The sequence below is a fragment of the Carcharodon carcharias genome, chromosome X (genome assembly GCF_017639515.1).
Source record: "Carcharodon carcharias isolate sCarCar2 chromosome X, sCarCar2.pri, whole genome shotgun sequence".
NCBI lineage: Eukaryota > Metazoa > Chordata > Chondrichthyes > Lamniformes > Lamnidae > Carcharodon > Carcharodon carcharias.
The window spans coordinates 6,194,488-6,215,182 of record NC_054507.1 but is presented as its reverse complement, the minus strand read 5'-3'; the positions used below and the strand labels follow the sequence as shown (position 1 = coordinate 6,215,182).

At 47.2% G+C, this 20,695-nt stretch overlaps 1 protein-coding gene across 3 annotated transcripts in view; it reads right to left on the bottom strand.

Moving 5' to 3' along the window:
* The window catches only part of LOC121273168 (tumor necrosis factor receptor superfamily member 5-like), a 156,631-nt gene that overhangs the window by 100,594 nt on the left and 35,342 nt on the right, over nt 1-20,695 (bottom strand). For 2 of the 3 annotated variants that reach the window (XM_041180148.1, XM_041180147.1), the window contains exons 5-8: nt 18,648-18,741; nt 16,265-16,407; nt 14,388-14,407; nt 11,921-12,107 (exon numbers count right to left, since the gene is read on the bottom strand). In XM_041180148.1, the coding sequence (XP_041036082.1) occupies nt 11,921-12,107; nt 14,388-14,407; nt 16,265-16,407; nt 18,648-18,741 (444 nt within the window). The remainder of the gene's footprint in view (nt 1-11,920; nt 12,108-14,387; nt 14,408-16,264; nt 16,408-18,647; nt 18,742-20,695) is intronic. The other variant, XM_041180149.1, reaches the window with a different exon arrangement.

The window sequence follows — 20,695 nt, the reverse complement described above, 5'->3', positions numbered from 1 at the left end:
AAAGTGTGATAACCCACTGTACCACCCAGTCCCAGAGTGTGAAAGGACAGTGTGACAACGCACTGTACCCAATCCAAGTGTGTGAAAGGACATTGTGATAACCCACTGTACCCAATCCCAGTGTGTGAAAGGACATTGTGATAACCCACTGTACCCAATCCCAGTGTGTGAAAGGACAGTGTGATAACCCACTGTACTACCTCGTCCAAGAGTGTGAAAGGACAGTGTGATAACCCACTATACAACCCAGACCCAGAGTGTGAAAGGACAGTCTGATAACCCACTGTACCACCCAGTCCCACAGTGTGAAAGGACAGTGTGAAAACCCAATGTAACACCCAGTCCCACAGTGTGAAAGGACAGTGTGACAACCCACTGTACCACCCAGACCCACAGTGTGAAAGGACAGTGTGATAAAACACTGTACCACCCAGTCCCAGAGTGTGAAAGGACAGTGTGATAAACCACTGTACCACCCAGTCCCAGAGTGTGAAAGGACAGTGTGATAACCCACTGTACCACCCAGTCCCAGTGTGTCAATGGACAGTGTGATAACCCACTGTACCACACAGTCCCAGTGTGTAAAAGGACAGTGTGAAAACCCACTGTACCACCCAGTCCCAAAGTGTGAAAGGACAGTGCAATAATCCACTGTACCACCCAGTACCAGAGTGTGAAAGGACAGTGTGATAACCCACTGTACCCAGTCCCAGAGTGGGAAAGGACAGTGCGATAACTCACTGTACCACCCAGTCCCAGAATGTGAAAGGACAGTGCGATAACCCACTGTACCAACCAGTCCCAGAGTGTGAAAGGACAGTGTGATAACCCACTGTACCACCCAGTCCAAGAGTGTGAAAGGACAGTGTGATAACCCACTGTACCACCCAGTCCCAGAGTGTGAAAGGACAGTGCGATAACCCACTGTACCACCCAGTCCCAGAGTGTGAAATGACAGTGTCATAACCCACTGTACCACCCAGTCCAAGAGTGTGAAAGGACAGTGAGATAACCCACTGTACCACCCAGAACCAGAGTGTGAAAGGACAGTGTGATAACGCACTGTACCACCCAGTCCCAGAGTGTGAAAGGACAGTGTGATAACCCACTGTACCACCCAGTCCCAGAATGTGAAAGGACAGTGTGATAACCCACTGTACACCCAGTCCCAGAGAGTGAAAGGACAGTGTGATAACACACTGTACCACCCAGAACCAGAGTGTGAAAGGACAGTGTGATAACCCACTGTGCCCAGTCTCAGAGTGTGAAAGGACAGTGTGATAACCCACTGTACCACCCAGTCCCAGAGTGTGAAAGGACAGTGTGATAACCCACTGTACCCAGTCCTAGAGTGTGAAAGGACAGTGCGATAACCCACTGTACCACCCAGTCCCAGAGTGTGAAAGGACAGTGTGATAACCGACTGTACCACCCAGACCCACAGTGTGAAAGGACAGTGTGATAACCCACTGTACCAGCCAGACCCAGACTATGAAAGGACAGTGTGATAACCCAATGTACACAGTCCCAGAGTGTGAAAGGACAGTGTGATAACCCACTGTGCCACCCAGTCCCAGAGTGTGAAAGGGCAGTGTGATAACCCACCGTACCTTCCAGTTACAGACTGTGCAAGGACAGTGTGATAACCCACGGTACCACAAAGTCCCAGAGTGTGAAATGACAGTGTGATGACCCACTGTGCCGCCCAGTCCTAGAGTTTGAAAGGACAGTGTGATAACCCAATGTGCCTCCCAATCCCAGAGTGTGAAAGGACAGTGTGATCACGCACTGTACTACCTCGTCCCAGAGTGTGAAAGGACAGTGTGATATCCCAATGTACCACCCAGTCCCAGAGTGTGAAAGGACAGTGTGATAAACCACTGTACCACCAAGTCCCACAGTGTGAAAGGACAGTGTGATAACCCACTGTACCACCCAGTCCCAGAACATGAAAGGACAGTGTGATAACCCACGGTACCACCCAGTCCCAGAGTGTGAAAGGACAGTGTGATAACCCACTGTGCCACCCAATCCCATAGTGTGAAAGGACAGTGTGATAACCCACTGTCCCACCAAGTCCCCAGAGTGAGAAAGGACAGTGTGATAACCCACTGTACCACCCAGTCCCACATTGTGAAAGGACAGTGTGATAAGCCACTGTACCACCCAGTCCAAGAGTGTGAAAGGACAGTGTGATAACCCACTGTACCACCCAGTCCCAGAGTGTGAAAGGACAATGTAATAACCCACTGTACCACCCAGTCCAAGAGTGTGAAAGGACAGTGTGATGACCCACTGTACACCAGCTCCCAAAGTGTGAAAGGACAGTGTGATAACCCACTGTGCACCCAGTCCCAGAGTGTGAAAGGACAGTGTGATAACCCACTGTGCACCCAGTCCCAGACCATGAAAGGACAGTGTGATAACCCACGGTACCACCCAGTCCCAGAGTGTGAAAGGACAGTGTGATAACCCACTGTGCCACCCAATCCCATAGTGTGAAAGGACAGTGTGATAACCCACTGTCCCACCAAGTCCCCAGAGTGAGAAAGGACAGTGTGATAACCCACTGTACCACCCAGTCCCACATTGTGAAAGGACAGTGTGATAAGCCACTGTACCACCCAGTCCAAGAGTGTGAAAGGACAGTGTGATAACCCACTGTACCACCCAGTCCCAGAGTGTGAAAGGACAGTGTGATAACCCACTGTGCACCCAATCCCAGAGTGTGAAAGGACAGTGTGATAACCCACTGTACCACTCAGTCCCAGAGTGTGAACGGACAGTGTGATAACCCACTGTACCACCCAGTCCCAGAGTGTGAAAGGACAGTGTGATAACCCACTATACACCCAGTCCCAGAGTGTGAAAGGACAGTGTGATAACCCACTATACACCCAGTCCCAGAGAGTGAAAGGACAGTGTGATAACCCACTGTGCCCAGTCCCAGAGTGTGAAAGGTCAGTGTGATAACCCACTGTACCACCCAGTCCCAGAGTGTGAAAGGACAGTGTGACAACCCACTGTACCACCCAGTCCCACAGTGTGATAACCCACTGTACCAAACAGTCCCAGAGTGTGAAAGGACAGTGTGATAACCCTCTCTACCACAAAGTCCCAGTGTGTGAAAGGACAGTGTGATAACCAACTGTACCACCCAGTCCCAGAGTGTGAAAGGACAGTGTATTAACCCACTGTACCACCCAGTTCCAGAGTGTGAAAGAAAAGTGTGATCACCTACTGTACATAGTCCCAGAGTGTGAAATAACAGTGCGATAATCCACTGTACCAACCAGTCCCAGAGTGTGAAAGGACAGTGTGATAACCCACTGTACCACCCAGTCCAAGAGTGTGAAAGGACAGTGTGATAACCCACTGTACCACCCAGTCCCAGAGTGTGAAAGGACAGTGCGATAACCCACTGTACCACCCAGTCCCAGAGTGTGAAATGACAGTGTCATAACCCACTGTACCACCCAGTCCAAGAGTGTGAAAGGACAGTGAGATAACCCACTGTACCACCCAGTACCAGAGTGTGAAAGGACAGTGTGATAACGCACTGTACCACCCAGTCCCAGAGTGTGAAAGGACAGTGTGATAACCCACTGTACCACCCAGTCCCAGAATGTGAAAGGACAGTGTGATAACCCACTGTACACCCAGTCCCAGAGAGTGAAAGGACAGTGTGATAACACACTGTACCACCCAGAACCAGAGTGTGAAAGGACAGTGTGATAACCCACTGTGCCCAGTCTCAGAGTGTGAAAGGACAGTGTGATAACCCACTGTACCACCCAGTCCCAGAGTGTGAAAGGACAGTGTGATAACCCACTGTACCCAGTCCTAGAGTGTGAAAGGACAGTGCGATAACCCACTGTACCACCCAGTCCCAGAGTGTGAAAGGACAGTGTGATAACCGACTGTACCACCCAGACCCACAGTGTGAAAGGACAGTGTGATAACCCACTGTACCAGCCAGACCCAGACTATGAAAGGACAGTGTGATAACCCAATGTACACAGTCCCAGAGTGTGAAAGGACAGTGTGATAACCCACTGTGCCACCCAGTCCCAGAGTGTGAAAGGACAGTGTGATAACCCACTGTACCACCCAGTTCCAGAGTGTGAAAGGACAGTGTGATAACCCACTGTACCACCCAGTCCCAGAGTGTGAAAGGACAGTGTGATGACCCACTGTGCCGCCCAGTCCTAGAGTTTGAAAGGACAGTGTGATAACCCAATGTGCCTCCCAATCCCAGAGTGTGAAAGGACAGTGTGATCACGCACTGTACTACCTCGTCCCAGAGTGTGAAAGGACAGTGTGATATCCCAATGTACCACCCAGTCCCAGAGTGTGAAAGGACAGTGTGATAAACCACTGTACCACCAAGTCCCACAGTGTGAAAGGACAGTGTGATAACCCACTGTACCACCCAGTCCCAGACCATGAAAGGACAGTGTGATAACCCACGGTACCACCCAGTCCCAGAGTGTGAAAGGACAGTGTGATAACCCACTGTGCCACCCAATCCCATAGTGTGAAAGGACAGTGTGATAACCCACTGTCCCACCAAGTCCCCAGAGTGAGAAAGGACAGTGTGATAACCCACTGTACCACCCAGTCCCACATTGTGAAAGGACAGTGTGATAAGCCACTGTACCACCCAGTCCAAGAGTGTGAAAGGACAGTGTGATAACCCACTGTACCACCCAGTCCCAGAGTGTGAAAGGACAATGTAATAACCCACTGTGCACCCAGTCCCAGAGTGTGAAAGGACAGTGTGATAACCCACTGTGCACCCAGTCCCAGAGTGTGAAAGGACAGTGTGATAACCCACTGTACCACCCAGTCCCAGAGTGTGAAAGGACAGTGTGATAACCCACTGTGCACCCAATCCCAGAGTGTGAAAGGACAGTGTGATAACCCACTGTACCACTCAGTCCCAGAGTGTGAACGGACAGTGTGATAACCCACTGTACCACCCAGTCCAAGAATGTGAAAGGACAGTGTGATAACCCACTGTACACCCAGTTCCAGAAAGTGAAAGGACAGTGTGATAACCCACTGTGCCCAGTCCCAGAGTGTGAAAGGACAGTGTGGTAACCCACTGTACCACCCAGTCCCAGAGTGCGAAAGGACAGTGTGAGAACCCACTGCACCACCCAGTCCCACAGTGTGAAAGGACAGTGGGATAACCCACTGTACCACCCAGTCCCAGAGTGTGAAAGGACAGTGTGATAACCCACTGTGCCACCCAATCCCAGCGTGTGAAAGGACAGTGTGATCACCCACGGTACTACCTCGTCCTAGAGTGTGAAAAGACTGTGTGATAAACCACTGTACCACCCAGTCCCAGAGTGTGAAAAGACTGTGTGATAAACCACTGTACCACCCAATCCCAGAGTGTGAAAGGACAGTGTGATGACCCACTGTACCACCCAGTCCCAGAGTGTGAAAGGACACTGTGACAACCCACTGTACCACCCAGTCCCAGTGTGTGAAAGGACAGTGTGATAACACACTGTACCACCCAGTCCCAGAGTGTGAAAAGTCTGTGTGATAACCCACTGTACCACCCAGTCCCAGAGTGTGAAAAGACTGTGTGATAAACCACTGTAGCACCCAGTCCCAGAGTGTGAAAGGAAAGTGTGATAACCCACTGTACCACCCAGTCCCAGAGTGTGAAAGGACAGTGCGATAATCCACTGTACCACCCAGACCCACAGTGTGAAATAACAGTGCGATAACCCACTGTACCACCCAGTCCCACAGTGTGACAGTGTGATAACCCACTGTACCACCCCGTCCCAGAGTGTGAAAGGAAAGTGTGATAACCCACTGTACCACCCAGTCCCAGAGTGTGAAAGGACAGTGTGATAACATTCTGTACCACCCAGTTCCAGAGTGTGAAAGGACAGTGTGATATCCCTCTGTACCACCCAGTCCCAGAGTGTGAAAGGACAGTGTGATAACCCACTGTACCCAGTCCCAGAGTGTGAAAGGACAGTGTGATAACCCACTGTACCCAATCCCAGTGTGTGAAAGGACAGTGTGATAACCCACTGTACCACCCAGTCCAAGAGTGTGAAAGGACAGTGTGATAACCCACTGTACCACCCAGTCCCAGAGTGTGAAAGGACAGTGTGATAACCCACTATACACCCAGTCCCAGAGTGTGAAAGGACAGTGTGATAACCCACTATACACCCAGTCCCAGAGAGTGAAAGGACAGTGTGATAACCCACTGTGCCCAGTCCCAGAGTGTGAAAGGTCAGTGTGATAACCCACTGTACCACCCAGTCCCAGAGTGTGAAAGGACAGTGTGACAACCCACTGTACCACCCAGTCCCACAGTGTGATAACCCACTGTACCAAACAGTCCCAGAGTGTGAAAGGACAGTGTGATAACCCTCTCTACCACAAAGTCCCAGTGTGTGAAAGGACAGTGTGATAACCAACTGTACCACCCAGTCCCAGAGTGTGAAAGGACAGTGTATTAACCCACTGTACCACCCAGTTCCAGAGTGTGAAAGAAAAGTGTGATCACCTACTGTACATAGTCCCAGAGTGTGAAATAACAGTGCGATAATCCACTGTACCACACAGTCCCAAAGTATGAAAGGACAGTGTGATAACCTACTGTACCACCCAGTCCCACAGTGTGAAAGGACAGTGTGATAACCCATAGTACCACCCAGTCCTAGAGTTTGAAAAGTCTGTGTGATATCCCACTGTTCCACCCAGTCCCAGAGTGTGAATGGACAGTGTGATAACCCTCTGTACCACCCAGTCCCAGTGTGTGAAAGGACAGTGTGATAACACACTGTACCACCCAGTCCCAGAGTGTGAAAGGACAGTGTGATAACCCACTGTACCACCCAGTCCCAGAGTGTGAAAAGTCTGTGTGATAACCCACTGTACCACCCAGTCTCAGAGTGTGAAAGGACAGTGTGATAACCCACTGTACCCAATCCCAGTGTGTGAAAGGACAGTGTGATAACCCACTGTACCACCAAGTCCCAGAGTGTGAAAAGACAGTGTGATAACCCACTGTACCACCCAGTCCCAGACCATGAAAGGACAGTGTGATAACCCACTGTACTACCTCGTCCAAGAGTGTGAAAGGACAGTGTGATAACCCACTATACAACCCAGACCCAGAGTGTGATAGGACAGTGTGATAACCCACTGTACCCAGTCCCAGAGTGCGAAAAGAAAGCATGATAACCCACTGGACCACCCAGTCCCAGAGTGTGAAAGGACAGTGTGATAACCCACTTTGCCACTCAAATCCCAGAGTGTGAAAGGACAGTGTGATAACACACTGTACCACCCAGTCCCACAGTGTGAAAGGACAGTGTGATATCCCACTGTACCACCCAGTCCCAGAGTGCGAAAAGACAGTGTGATAACCCACTGGACCACCCAGTCCCAGAGTGTGAAAGGAAAGTGTGATAACCCACTTTGCCACCCAATCCCAGAGTGTGAAAGGACAGTGTGATAACCCACTGTACCACCCAGTCCCACAGTGTGAAAGGACAGTGTGATATCCCACTGTACCACCCAATCCCAGAGTGTGAAAGGACAGTGTGATCACCCACTGTACTACCTCGTCCCAGAGTGTGAAAGGACAGTGTGATAACCCACTATACCAGTCAGTCCCAGAGTGTGAAAGGACAGTGTGATATCCCACTGTACCACCCAGTTCCAGAGTGTGAAAGGACAGTGGGATAACCCACTGTACCACCCAGTCCCAGAGTGTGAAAGGAAAGTGTGATAACCCACTGTACCACCCAGTCCCAGAGTGTGAAAGGACAGTGTGATAACCCACTGTACCACCCAGTCCCAGAGTGTGAAAGGACAGTGTGATAACACACTGTACCACCCAGTCCCAGAGTGTGAAAGGAAAGTGTGATAACCCACTGTACCACCCAGTCCCAGAGTGTGAAAGGACAGTGTGATAACCCACTGTACCACCCAGTCCCAGAGTGTGAAAGGACAGTGCGATAATCCACAGTACCACCCAGTCCCAGAGTGTGAAAGGTCAATGTGATAACCCACTGTACCACCCAGTCCCAGAGTGTGAAAGGACAGTGTGATAACCCTCCGTACCACCCAGTACCAGGGTGTGAAAGGACAGTGTGATAACCCACTGTACCACCCAGTCCCAGAGTGTGAAAGGAAAGTGTGATAACCCACTGTACCACCCAGTCCCAGAGTGTGAAAGGACAGTGCGATAATCCACTGTACCACCCAGACCCACAGTGTGAAATAACAGTGCGATAACCCACTGTACCACCCAGTCCCAGAGTGTGAAATGACAGTGTGATAACCCACTGTACCACCCAGTCCCAGAGTGTGAAATGACAGTGTGATAACCCACTGTACCACCCAGTCCCAGAGTGTGAAACGACTGCGTGATAACTCACTGTACCACCCAGTCCCACAGTGTGAAAGGACAGTGTGATAACCCACGGTACCACCCAGTCCCACAGTGTGAAAGGACAGTGTGATAACCCACGGTACCACCCAGTCCCAGAGTGTGAAAGCACAGTGTGATAACCCACTGTACCCAGTCCCACAGTGTGAAAGGACAGTGTGATAACCCACTGTACACCCAGTACCAGAGTGTGAAAGGACAGTGTGATAACCCACTGTACCACCCAGTCCCAGAGTGTGAAAGGACAGTGTGATAACCCACTGTACCACCCAGTCACAGAGTGTGAAAGGACAGTGTGATAACCCACTGTACACCCAGTCCCAGAGTGTGAAAGGACAGTGCGATAATCCACTTTACCACCCAGTCCCACAGTGTGAAAGGACAATGTGATAACCCTCTGTACCACCCAGTCCCAGAGTGTGAAAGGACAGTGTGATAACCCACTGTACCTCCCAGTCCCACAGTGTGAGAGGACAGTGCGATAACCCACTGTACCTCCCAGTCCCACAGTGTGAGAGGACAGTGTGATAACCCACTGTACCACCCAGTCCCAGAGTGTGAAAAGTCTGTGTGATAACCCACTGTACCACCCAGTCCCAGAGTGTGAAATGACAGTGTGATAACCCACTGTACTACCCAGTCCTAGAGTGTGAAATGACAGTGTGATAACCCACTGTACCACCCAGTCCCAGAGTGTGAAATGACTGTGCGATAATTCAGTGTACCACCCAGTCCCAGAGTGTGAAAGGACAGTGTTATAACCCACTGTACCACCCAGTCCCAGAATGTGAAATGACTGTGCGATAATCCACTGTACCACCCAGTCCCACAGTGTGAAAGGACAGTGTGATAACCCACTGTACCACCCAGTCCCAGAGTGTGAAAGGACAGTGTTATAACCCACTGTACCACCCAGTCCCACAGTGTGAAAGGAGTGTGATAACCCACTGTACCACCCAGTCCCAGAGTGTGAAAGGACAGTGTGATAACCCACTGTACCACCCAGTCCCAGAGTGTGAAAGGACAGTGTGATAACCCACTGTACCACCCAGTCCCAGAGTGTGAAAGGACAGTGTGATAACCCACTGTACCACCCAGTCCCAGAGTGTGAGTTCAACGTAGACTTTAATGACTGAATGACGTGATTTGTTGCATTTCTCATCGCCGCAATGGAAGACGTGAAGGGGTATTAAATGTAAAGATCCAACCCGTGGGACAGTTGTCAGTTCGTGATATCTGTACGTGCCAAAATTTTAAAAAGATATATATAAACGGCCCTCTTGGCCAATGCCCTTACTACACCACCACAGATATCAGAGCAGAATACATAATGCATTATATTACAAGAAACAGAAGCCCCGCTGCTATTGGAAAAATCTGGCTGGCGCAGAGCATCTCGTGATGGGCACCATTAATTGGACTGTTCTCGGCACCCTTCAGCTCTGAGAAATGTTTGTGTTTTAACTTGCTGGAAGTGTGAGCTGATAATAGTGTGATGAGGACGATGGGGCAGTGAGTAATGGAGCAAACAGTTTATCACTTTAACCAATGAATTTTGAGGATTGAGAAATAAACAGAAGAACAACGGATAATAAAATTAGAGTCGAATCAGGTAGGATTACAGCTCAGGAGGCCGCCATTTGGCTTGTTATATCCATGCTAGTTCTCTAAGTGCTCCTGCTCCTAATTTGTATGTTTTAGAGGAATAGTTACCCAGGAAAAGTTAGAAGAATTAAAAGAAGAATTAAAACCACTTCTATCTCCTGGGTAACTATAGTACTGACAACCCACCTGTCTGCCCCAACTACCCCACCCTCCCACTACCCCCCAACCTCCGACTTTCCCTCCACTCTTCCAACTACTCCCTATCTCCCCCAACTAACCCCAATTCCTCCCAACTAACCCCAGGCTCCCAATTACCCCACCGACTAACCCCCATTCCCCCCACTACACCCCAACCCCCGACTACCCAAACGGCATGCCCCTTGTTGGACATAGAATTTCAAAAAACTATCCCGGACACACTCAAGAAATTCACTAACTTTCTGATGTACGCTAGTCTGCTTATTCCAATCTATATAGAATTTAAAAGCCCCCATTAAAATCATTCTGCCTTTGCTACATGCTTGTCTAATCTCAGCATTTACACATTCCACCACTTCACAAAAGCACTCAGGGCCCTATAAATAACTCCCACAATGGTTCACTATTTCTTAATTCTACTCATTAAATTTCCACTGCATGCTTATTTCTCCTTATATTCTCTCTTACCATTAAGGTTGAAATCCCTTCAGTCATTAAGGCTACTCCTCTCCTTTGACCACGTTCCCCATCCTTCCTGAAGACAATATTAACCTGGTATATTTAGTTCCTCGTCTTGATTGACTTGCAGCCATATCTCAGTACGGCTACCATGTCAGATCCTCCAAGTTGAACTTGTGCCTGCAACTCATTACTGTCCAATATCATAATAACACTGATCTCAGAAATTCAGGGTCATGCAGACACACCTGAAAACTGATGAAGACCTGAGCCTAGTCCACCCTCACTCCATGCTGCAAGAAACATATCTTTTTATTTCTGTTGGGCTCTTGTAAAGAATGTATCTTTTTATTTTCTGTTGTAATTTTAAATTCCACATTCCAAGGCTACAGTTTGAAATACACAACGTTGTAGTCCTGGAAAAGTGTGTGCCATGAAAGACAGGATGGTACCAGAAAAGAGTCCTGGACCAAGGAAACTGCCTGACAACAGCATTTTAATTTGCTCCTGACCAGGTGACCAGGTTAGTGTGAAGAACAGTGCAGCTGAACAGCTCCTAGCCTGAAACAAACAAGGCCTAAAACCTCTCTCCCCTGTGTGTAAGATTCCAGTAATCCTACAAGAATAGCTAGCTGGCTTTTTCTCCTCATCTCTCTATAACCTGCTCTGTCTGAAAACCCCTGTCAAGAGGCAAAGGGGAAAATCACAGAGACATTGAAAGGCAAGCGCTCAGCCAGTGAGCTAAATATTGAAAGTGCTGGAAGACCACCTCGTGTCATCAACAAAGAACTGAAAGAAATTTGGAAGACATCAATCAAAATCTACCCATCGAATCCTGTACTCCGGAATTGGTGCTATTGAACTGTTTTATCCCACCCTTAACATCCATGTTTTTGTGTGTCTTATGTGTGTGCGTGCATCGGGATTTAAGAAGGGGTAGAGTTTAGGTTATAGAGTTAGAAGTTAGCAGTTCATATTTCTTTCTTTTGCCACTGGTTAATGACAGTTTGTTCAATAAACAGTTATTTACTTATTAAGGTTACAAAGCCTGGTCCTCGTATTCTGTTAACCTAAATTAAACAGTTAGGTAGAATTGGGGCAATCTGGTGGTTTGGTCAAACGTTTCACATTTGTCACGGCTCGGGGAGCGGTGGGGCCTGATATCACAGCGCACTATCCCCAGCGAGTCATGACAGTGCCAATATTGAGAATACTCACTGTCTTTCGCATTAAGTGTGGGTCCAATTGCCAACTTGTCTGTAAAGTCGTGGATTGGCCTGGTGTGAGTCAAGGACTTAACCACTGACACCTCTTCTACTGAGACAGGCAAACACTCTCCAGCCCCCTGTTCTTGCACGGGTTCCTGAGTAACTGTCTCAGCACCGTTCCTTCTATCAGTCTTCTGCTGTGAGAGAACAGACTGGGTTAATGGGATAGACAACTTCACAATATAAATGAAAAAACTCAAGCCTGCCATTAAATCACTGAAATCAGATGATGATCAACGGGGAATTCTAGTATAGGAACTGTGAACCACATGGGTTTCTGCACATTAATATCCGAGGATAGAAAGGTGTGCATGTCACCTTTTGCTGCCAAATTCCACACTGTGTTTTCACACAGGTGAAATGCTGAGCTGGGAGCTTCGGATTGTGAAATCTACTCCAATATCTGAAATAAACGCAAAGCTTTTTGATATTTAGAATCAGTCCATCCAAGACTTCAAAAGGCACTCCTATATTTAGGGAGGCTATTCTAGCCCTCTCTCTCAGACCTGAAAACATTTCTCATCTGACTGATGACCCCTCGCTCATCTCTGGCCTCCAGCCTCCATTATAGCTATCTCTCTCTCTCTTTCGGTCAGTACTAGTTTCCTCACACTGTATGTTGGGTGAGGGGTAGAATAATGCTAGTTCTGTTTTTTGGAACACTGGCACTAGTGCTGTATCAAACTGACCAGCTCTGATGATAATAAAAGTAAATTTAATCTTACTGTAAAGCAAAGGTTGCAGATCATCTAAACCCCATGTCTTAAAAGAGCTAAATTTACCAAAAAAAAATGCCCATGGCAAAACAAAACCATTCGGGCTAACAAGAAATATCTAGGTGCAAATCCAGTTGGAACAGAAAACATTCTACTCACTTAACATAAATTGCAGGAGAACAGGGACAATATCACAAGACATTGAGGGAGACAAAACATCCATAGGATTAGCCTCTGGAAAGGAAACTGGCGTGTAATTGGAGCAGGAATGGTAAATGCTGTTTTAGCTAATGGCAGAAGTCAGAAAATCATTAAGGATTATATATGGTCACTGAAGGATACTGCCGATCAGATTCAAACTGACTCTCACGTTATGATAGAGTTGCTAAGTGACTGTTTTACATCAGTCAATATTCCTGTAGATTTTGCGTATGTTCCAGATGAGGAATGCTCAATGGCAGTGTTAATATTAAAACAGATAGCAGCGTTATCTTGAATAGATTAGCAAATCTCAAAATTGCTAGGGCTGCAGGTCTAGATAATAACCATCCAAGGGTTATAAAAGAGATGGGACAGCTGCTCTGTGAGTCTCTTGCCTATCATCAATAGCTTAATAAAGTCAGGGATAGTTCTGGGAGACTGAAAGCTATCTCATGCAGCTCCTACTTTCAAAAAATGGAACAGATTGGAGCCAGGGAACTACAGGCTTATCAGCCTAACACTCATTATTGGGAAGATGCTAGAATGCATTGTAGGAGATTCCTTTTATCATCACTGGGAAAGGGATGGGGCCATTAGAAATTTACAATATGGCTTCTGAAAACAATTTGATAGGAAATCACTAAGGTAGCGGATGTGGGAATTTCAGTAGATGCTGTTTATCTGAACTTTCAGAAGGCCTTTGATAAGGTTCCTTACGCTTGATTATCCATATAGGAATTTGATATGCTGGATCAGGAATTGGCTCCAATTCTGCAGCCAAAAGTTGTAGCTAATGGATCTGGTTCAGCTTGGAGACATGATTGACCCAACACTCACCACTCTTCACAGTTTGTATTAGTGACCCAGAGACTGGTGTTGGGAATGTAGGAAAAAAGTTTGCAGATGACACCATGGATAGGAGTGAAAATCCAAGAAGATGTAGGTGTGCTCAGGGAGTAGACCACACATTGGCAAATGGTGTTTAATTCAGATAAATGTAGTGTTCTGCATATTGGTAGGACCAACACATAATTTGTAGGGAAACCAACTCTGCTCCTGACAGAAAGGGCTCAGATTAATGGAGGGCATGACTGGAGTCAGTTGTGATACCTTTCATGATTCAAGAGCCTGCTGACACTTAAGCTCCAGGCTCATGTACTGAGATGGTCCATCTGAAAGCACAGTGCTTTACATGAGGGGGAGGGGAGCTGGAGGAGAAGGAAAAAGGAGCTTTTCCATCATAATATCTCAAACGTTGGTTGGCTAACTGAACTAAGTCTTTCTCACTCCTTTACATCTCATCTCCATGAAACCATGGAGCAACATAAGGAAGTGAAAACACCTCAGGGTTGAAACCCATCTTGGGCGGGTGCAAAGTGGCTGTTCATTGACTCCAATGGGAAAGCAGATCGAGTTGGGTGTAAAATGAATTTTATCCCCTTGCTTGACCCCAGATTATAATAAACGTTGAGCTTCATAAAGGATACAAAAATAGCCTACCTTTGAAAAAACTCGACAAGCTGAAAGACACAAGAACGTCAAATAGTTTTTAATAACATTCACACATAACAAATTCCTGATAATGAAATAAAAACAGAAAGTGCTGGAAAAACTCAGCAGGTCTGGCAGCATCTGTGGAGAGAAAAACAGAGTTAACATTTTGTGTCAAATGGAACTCTTCTTCAGAACTGCACTTGCTGCTCTGAAGAGTCACATGGACTCGAAATGTTAACTGTTTCTCTCTCCCCAGATGCTGCCAGACCTGCTGAGTTTTTCCAGCACTTCCTGATTTTATTTCAGGTTTCCAACATCCACAGTATTTTGCTTTTATTTTAGTACAGTACCTGATAATAGTGAGCCAGGTTCCTTGCAATCTTCCAACCAAGTCCCTTCTAGTCCCAAAACATCCCAATTCTCTTGTTTGCTTGTCTGGCTGGTCTAACAGGTTTCTGTCAGGCCCCTGTCAGCAGAACCCATCTGCAAAGTTGGCCAGAGTGCGTGCACACTAGTGAACCCTCTGGTGTAATCCCAGGCCCATCCAGGACACCAACCAGGTCCCCCAGCTTCTAGGCCCAATCTATGCCGAGCAGACTAATCTGAGCCAAGGGTGACAATGACGTGGCTCGAGGGGATGTCTGCAGGCCGTTGCTCTGAAGCAGATGGCTGGGGGCCCAGGAAACACCAGAATAGATAGATCTCCTGTCACTTGATGGAAACAGTGACAGTCAGGAATCATGGCCTGTGGCACATCAGAATCCACCTGCCCATCTGATTCTGAGACCTGGGTGTCAGAACTTCCTTTAGTTAAATTTCATAAAGAAACAGAGACAGTCCTTTCAGAACCCCGTAGACCTATTACCATTTCGCTACAACTGCATTAACTGCCTGTCTGCTCAGGCTGAAGCCAGTGCTGAAAGGCCTTGACAACATGCTCAACCCTGGTCTACCACACATCCAGCACATCATGAAAAGCATTACCACTCCCTCAAACACATCTATGTCCCCCTCTCCCATCACACCCAGTGCCTATCCTCTTCCACTCTCTCTCCCCCAAACTCCCAGGGGCTCCCCTCCTCCCCATCCAGCACTCCTCTCTACCCCCTCCACTCTCCCTCTCTCATCCTTCTCAGTGCTTCCCACTTCCCTTCCCTGTCCCATCCAGCAGTCTCCTCGAGCCCCCACTTTCCTCCTTCCAATGCTCCAATTCTCACTGCACCCTCTTCCATTCACTGCTCCCCCGAATGCCACCACTCCCTCTCCCCTCACTCATCCTCCTCCCTCTGCTCCCCTTCCTCCCATGGCCCTTCCCTCTTACAGCTCCCCCTCTCTGCCCCACGCTGCTCTCCCACCCTCCTTGGCTCCCCATCCCCGCTCTCACACTACTGTCCAAACTCACCCTGAACCTCTCTTACACCCAGTCCCAGGCCCAAAACACACCCCCACCCACCTCTGCACCCAGCTCCACAGGCTCCCCGTGCTAGAGTTACTCAAATTCTGGGCTCTTGTCCCTGTTTTAAAGCCCTCCATAGCCCCTCTCACCCACAAGAGCCATCTTCTCCCACCATTTGACCCAGGCCATATCCACACTTGCTCCGACACCAGGGAATGGACACTTTACTGCTTCGGTATTGTAATGCCAGCCGCAACTTCCCCTGCTTTCTGCAATTCTCTCAAAGCAAAACCTTTTCTCCATTACCTCGCCCCCTGGCTCTTTGACAATGGCTTTGACCACCCCCCAAAGACCACCCCGGAGTCCCCACATTGAAATTGCTCTTTTCCTTCTTGCTGGTTAAGAGCTAGCTCTACCAGGTTTCCAATATGTGGGCAGCCTCGGCGTTCAGAATGTAGCTCACAAACTGTTGAAATTTCAGAGATACCTTTGTGGAAATAATGGGCTATAAATGTCCACCCACAGATTAAAATCATCACAGTTTGAATAGCAAGCAGGAGGCTTAGGATTATAGCTGGGATGTTATATGTGTCTCCAGTTGTGCACCCAGTCAGTCCAGTCTCACTATCTCTGTGGAAACAAAATGCAAATTGAGAAATATAATTGCACTATTTTAACAAATTCATAAAAGCAGAATGGGTATGAGTGTCTGAGAATAATGGGTTGAACAGTGCAATCTCAGTCTTGCACAGCTTAACACATTGGTGTCAATTATTTATTATTTTAATGAAGCCAATGACTTATATCAATGACTTGGATGAAGGGACCAAATTTGCTGATGACATGCAGATAGGTAGGAAAGTAAATTGTGAAGAGGACATAAGGAATCTGCAAAGGGATATAGACAGGTTGAATGAGGGGCAAATATTTGGCAGATGGAGTATAATGTGGAAAAGTGTGAACTTGTCCACTTTGGCAAGAAGTATAGAAAAGCAGCATATTATTTAAATGGAGAGAGATTGCAGAACTCTGAGTTACAGAGGGATCTGGGTGTCCTGGTACATGAATCACAAAAAGTTAGTCTGCAGGCACAGCAAGTGATTAGGAAGGGAAAGGTTTATTGTAAGGGAATGGAATATAGACATAGGGAAGTTTTACTACTGTTGTACAGAGCGTTGGTAAGACCACATCTGGAGTACTGTGTACAGTTTTGGTCTCCTTATTTAAGAAAGGATATAATTGCATTAGAAGCAGTTCAGAGAAGATTCATTTGACTGATTCCTGGGATGGAGAGGGGGCGAGGTGGGGATTATCCTATCAGGACAGTTTAGATAGGCTGAGCCTGTATCCATTGGAGTTTAGAAGAACGAGAGGTGATCTTATTGAAACATATAAGATCCTGAGGGGTTTTGACAGGATGGATGCTGAAAGGATGTTTCCTCTTGTGGGAGAGACCAGAACTAGGGGACAGAGTTTAAACTAAGGGGTCTCACATTTAAGATGGAGATGAGAAGATTTTTTTCTCTCAGAGGGCTCTGAGTCTTTGGAACTCTTCCCCAGAGAGCAGTGCAGGAAGGGTCTTTGAATATTTTAAAGGCAGAGGTAGATAGATTCTTGACTAACATGGAGTCAAAGGTTATTGGGGGTAGGTGGAATGTGGAGTTGAGGCCACAATTGGATCAGCCATGACCTTATCGAATAGCGCAGCAAGCTCGAGGGGCTGAATGGCCTACTGCTGCTCCTAATTCATATCTTTGTATGTAAGCCACTGAGGCAGTAACTCATTATATGGGATTGTCATCCAACACAAGAGAAACTCAATGCAATCTGTAAGGCTGCAGGGCTATGGAATAATCGCTGCCTTCGAAACGTTAGACAGATATGCCTCATCTAAACAGTGGACACAGAAATTCTGCACATCATCACATTGGTCACAAACATTAGCCAGTGTCTGTACAGCCACATCGTTCTTTTCGTGAATTTTGGGAATATTGACAGGTTTAGATACAGAGTAAAACTCCCTCTACACTGTCCCCATCAAACACTCCCAGGACAGGTACAGCACGGGGGTAGATACAGCATAAAACTCCCTCTACACTGTCCCCATCAAACACTCCCAGGACAGGTACAGCACGGGGTTAAATACAGAGTATAGCCCCCTCTACACTCCCAGGACAGGTACAGCACGGGGTTAAATACAGAGTATAGCTCCCTCTACACTATCCCCATCAAACACTTCCAGGACAGGTACAGCATGGGGTTAGATACAGAGTAAAACTCCCTCTACACTGTCCCCATCAAACACTTCCAGGACAGGTACAGCACGGGGTTAGATACAGGGTATAGCTCCCTCTACACTGTCCCCATCAAACACTCCCAGGACAGGTACTACAGTTTGCTATGTGCAAATTGGCTGCTGCATTTCCTACATTACAACAGTGACTATACTTCAAAAAAACAATCTGCTGACTGCAAAGTGCTTTGGGATGTTGCTCAAGTTGCTATAGAAATGCAAGACCTTCTTTCTTTTGCTTGGGTGGTAGCATAGCTCCAAAGAGAGGAGATGGTTTGGGGTTCTGGCTTCTGATCACTGGAAACTGGGTGTGAACATTGAAGAAGGATAGGTTCAGAATCGAATGTGATAACCACGACAGGAGAAGAATTGCCAACTACTCTGATTCAGGATCACGCACTGAAATGGGATAACAAAGGCTGCCAAAACCCATAGAACTACACGTCAACAGAATTGAGCACCTTCAAGAGAGGAAGGGAGAAACCTGGTGGCAAGAGAGCAGTGATGCTGCCAGAATATAGGTGTGTGGTGTCTGCCAATATGCTGGATTGAAAGTGCTCTGTAATAGTCTACTCACTCTGACCCTTTTGCAGATGGTTTTGTAGCTGCTTCTCCAGATATAGAACTCCCACTTGGTAGAAGGTGGCACACTGTGTCTTTCCTGTAAGCTCCTGAGAAATATAAAGTTTAAGCATTCAACATTCCCAATAATAATACCTAGGGCTGGCATCCCAGTGGGAAACACTGAGCAGTAAAGATCCCGGTTGTGTACAAGCCCGGCGTCACTCTCACATTCACTTTCATGAGATCATAAGAAGATCATAAGAATTCGGAGCAGTAGGCCATTCAGCCCATCAGGCCTGCTTTGCCATGGCTGATCTGATTGTGGCCTTAACTCTACCCTCCTGCCTGCCCCCTCGACTCCCCTGTCTGTCAAAAATCTCTCTAACTCAGCCTTGAATATATTCGATGACCCAGCCTCCACTGCTCTCTGGGGAAGAGAATTCCACAGATTGATAACGCTATGAGAGAGAAAATTCTTCCTCATCTCCGTCTTAAATGGGAGACTCCTTATTTTTAAACTGTGCCCTCTAGATTCCCCCACAAGGGGAAACAGCTTTTCATCATCCACCCTGTCAAGCCCCCCCTCAGAATCTTACATGTTTCAATTACATCACCGCTCATTCATCCAAACTCCGATGGGTCTAGGCCCAACCTGTCCAACCTTTCCTCATAAGACAAACCCATTCATCCCAGAAATCAGCCGAGAGAACCTTCCTTGAACTGCTTCCAATGCACAATATCCCTTATTAAAAGTACCAAAACTGTACACAGTCTCACCAATGCTCTGTACAGCTGTAAAAAAACCTCTACTTTTATACTCCATCCCCCTTATAATAAACCCCAACATTCCATTTCCCTTCCTAATCACTTGCTGTACCTGTGTGCTAACTTTTGGTGATTCATGTAGAAGTACACCCAGATCCCTCTGTAGTGCAGCATTCTGCAGTCTCTCTCCATTTAGATAATATTCTCCTCCTTATGGTCAGGAGTGGGAATTCTGGTTAATTTCACTGCTTCTCTTACTCCCAGCTGTCACAGTCCATTGCAGCGCTGCTACTGTGCCCTGGCGCATTTGGTCAATGCAACACAGCAAGTATCAGCTATGGGTCATGCTGGCCTCTGAGTCCGAGGGTCATTGTTAGATCCTGTCTGCCCGCTTGTTATAAAGGGGCGGCTGATTTGGTATGAGTGATAGCAGACACTTCATAGGTGAAAACTCTTGTGTTTATTTACAAAAGGTACTCAGCAGCAACTAAACGTGTGCTTACACTTCAAACTCTATCTCTACACTACTCCCAACTACTAACTACAGAGGGAGCCCACACTACTCTGCTATTGGATACTAAGATCATGTGATCTTCCATTATAACATTCTCCTTAAAGGTATATTACACATCAGATTACCGTATCCATCCCCCTTTACTCAGAAATACATTTTATATTTACATTTACAATTACAATCTTATCAGTGTAAATATTTTGCTATTCTGGTAAGTAATTTATAAACTCAGTCTTTCTGGGGGTTTCCTTATGCATGTAGAGTGTCTCAGCTTTACAGCTTCAGATGCCTTGTCAGGAAGTTCCTTTTCCAGTGTTGCCTGAACACCAGGTCTTCAGTGGCTGTCTGCAGATCTGTATCCTTCACTCTTACAGGAACATCAGATGTGTCTGAACTGGGTTGAGTTCTCTCAACAGGAAACACTGACCCGGTCGTGAACACTGGTAGAATCATTTCCTGGTGCAGAGTTTCTCCTTTCCTTAGATGATCTACATGTCTCCATGTGACTCGGCCTTCCAACTCCACCTGGTAAGGTTGAGGTTCAGTCACTCCACTTATTTCACCTGGTAACCACTTTGATTCTTCTCCAAAGTTCCTCACCTATACCGTTTCTCCCACGGTAAATTTCCTCTCGCGACTATGCCAGTCGTGTCCAGTTTTCTGACTTTCCTGACTCCTTTCCACCTTCTCCCCTAAATTTGGCATTACTAAGCTCAGCCCCGTCCTGAGACAGCGTTTCATTAATAACTCTGTGGGTGTGACACCTGCTGTTGTGTGAGGGG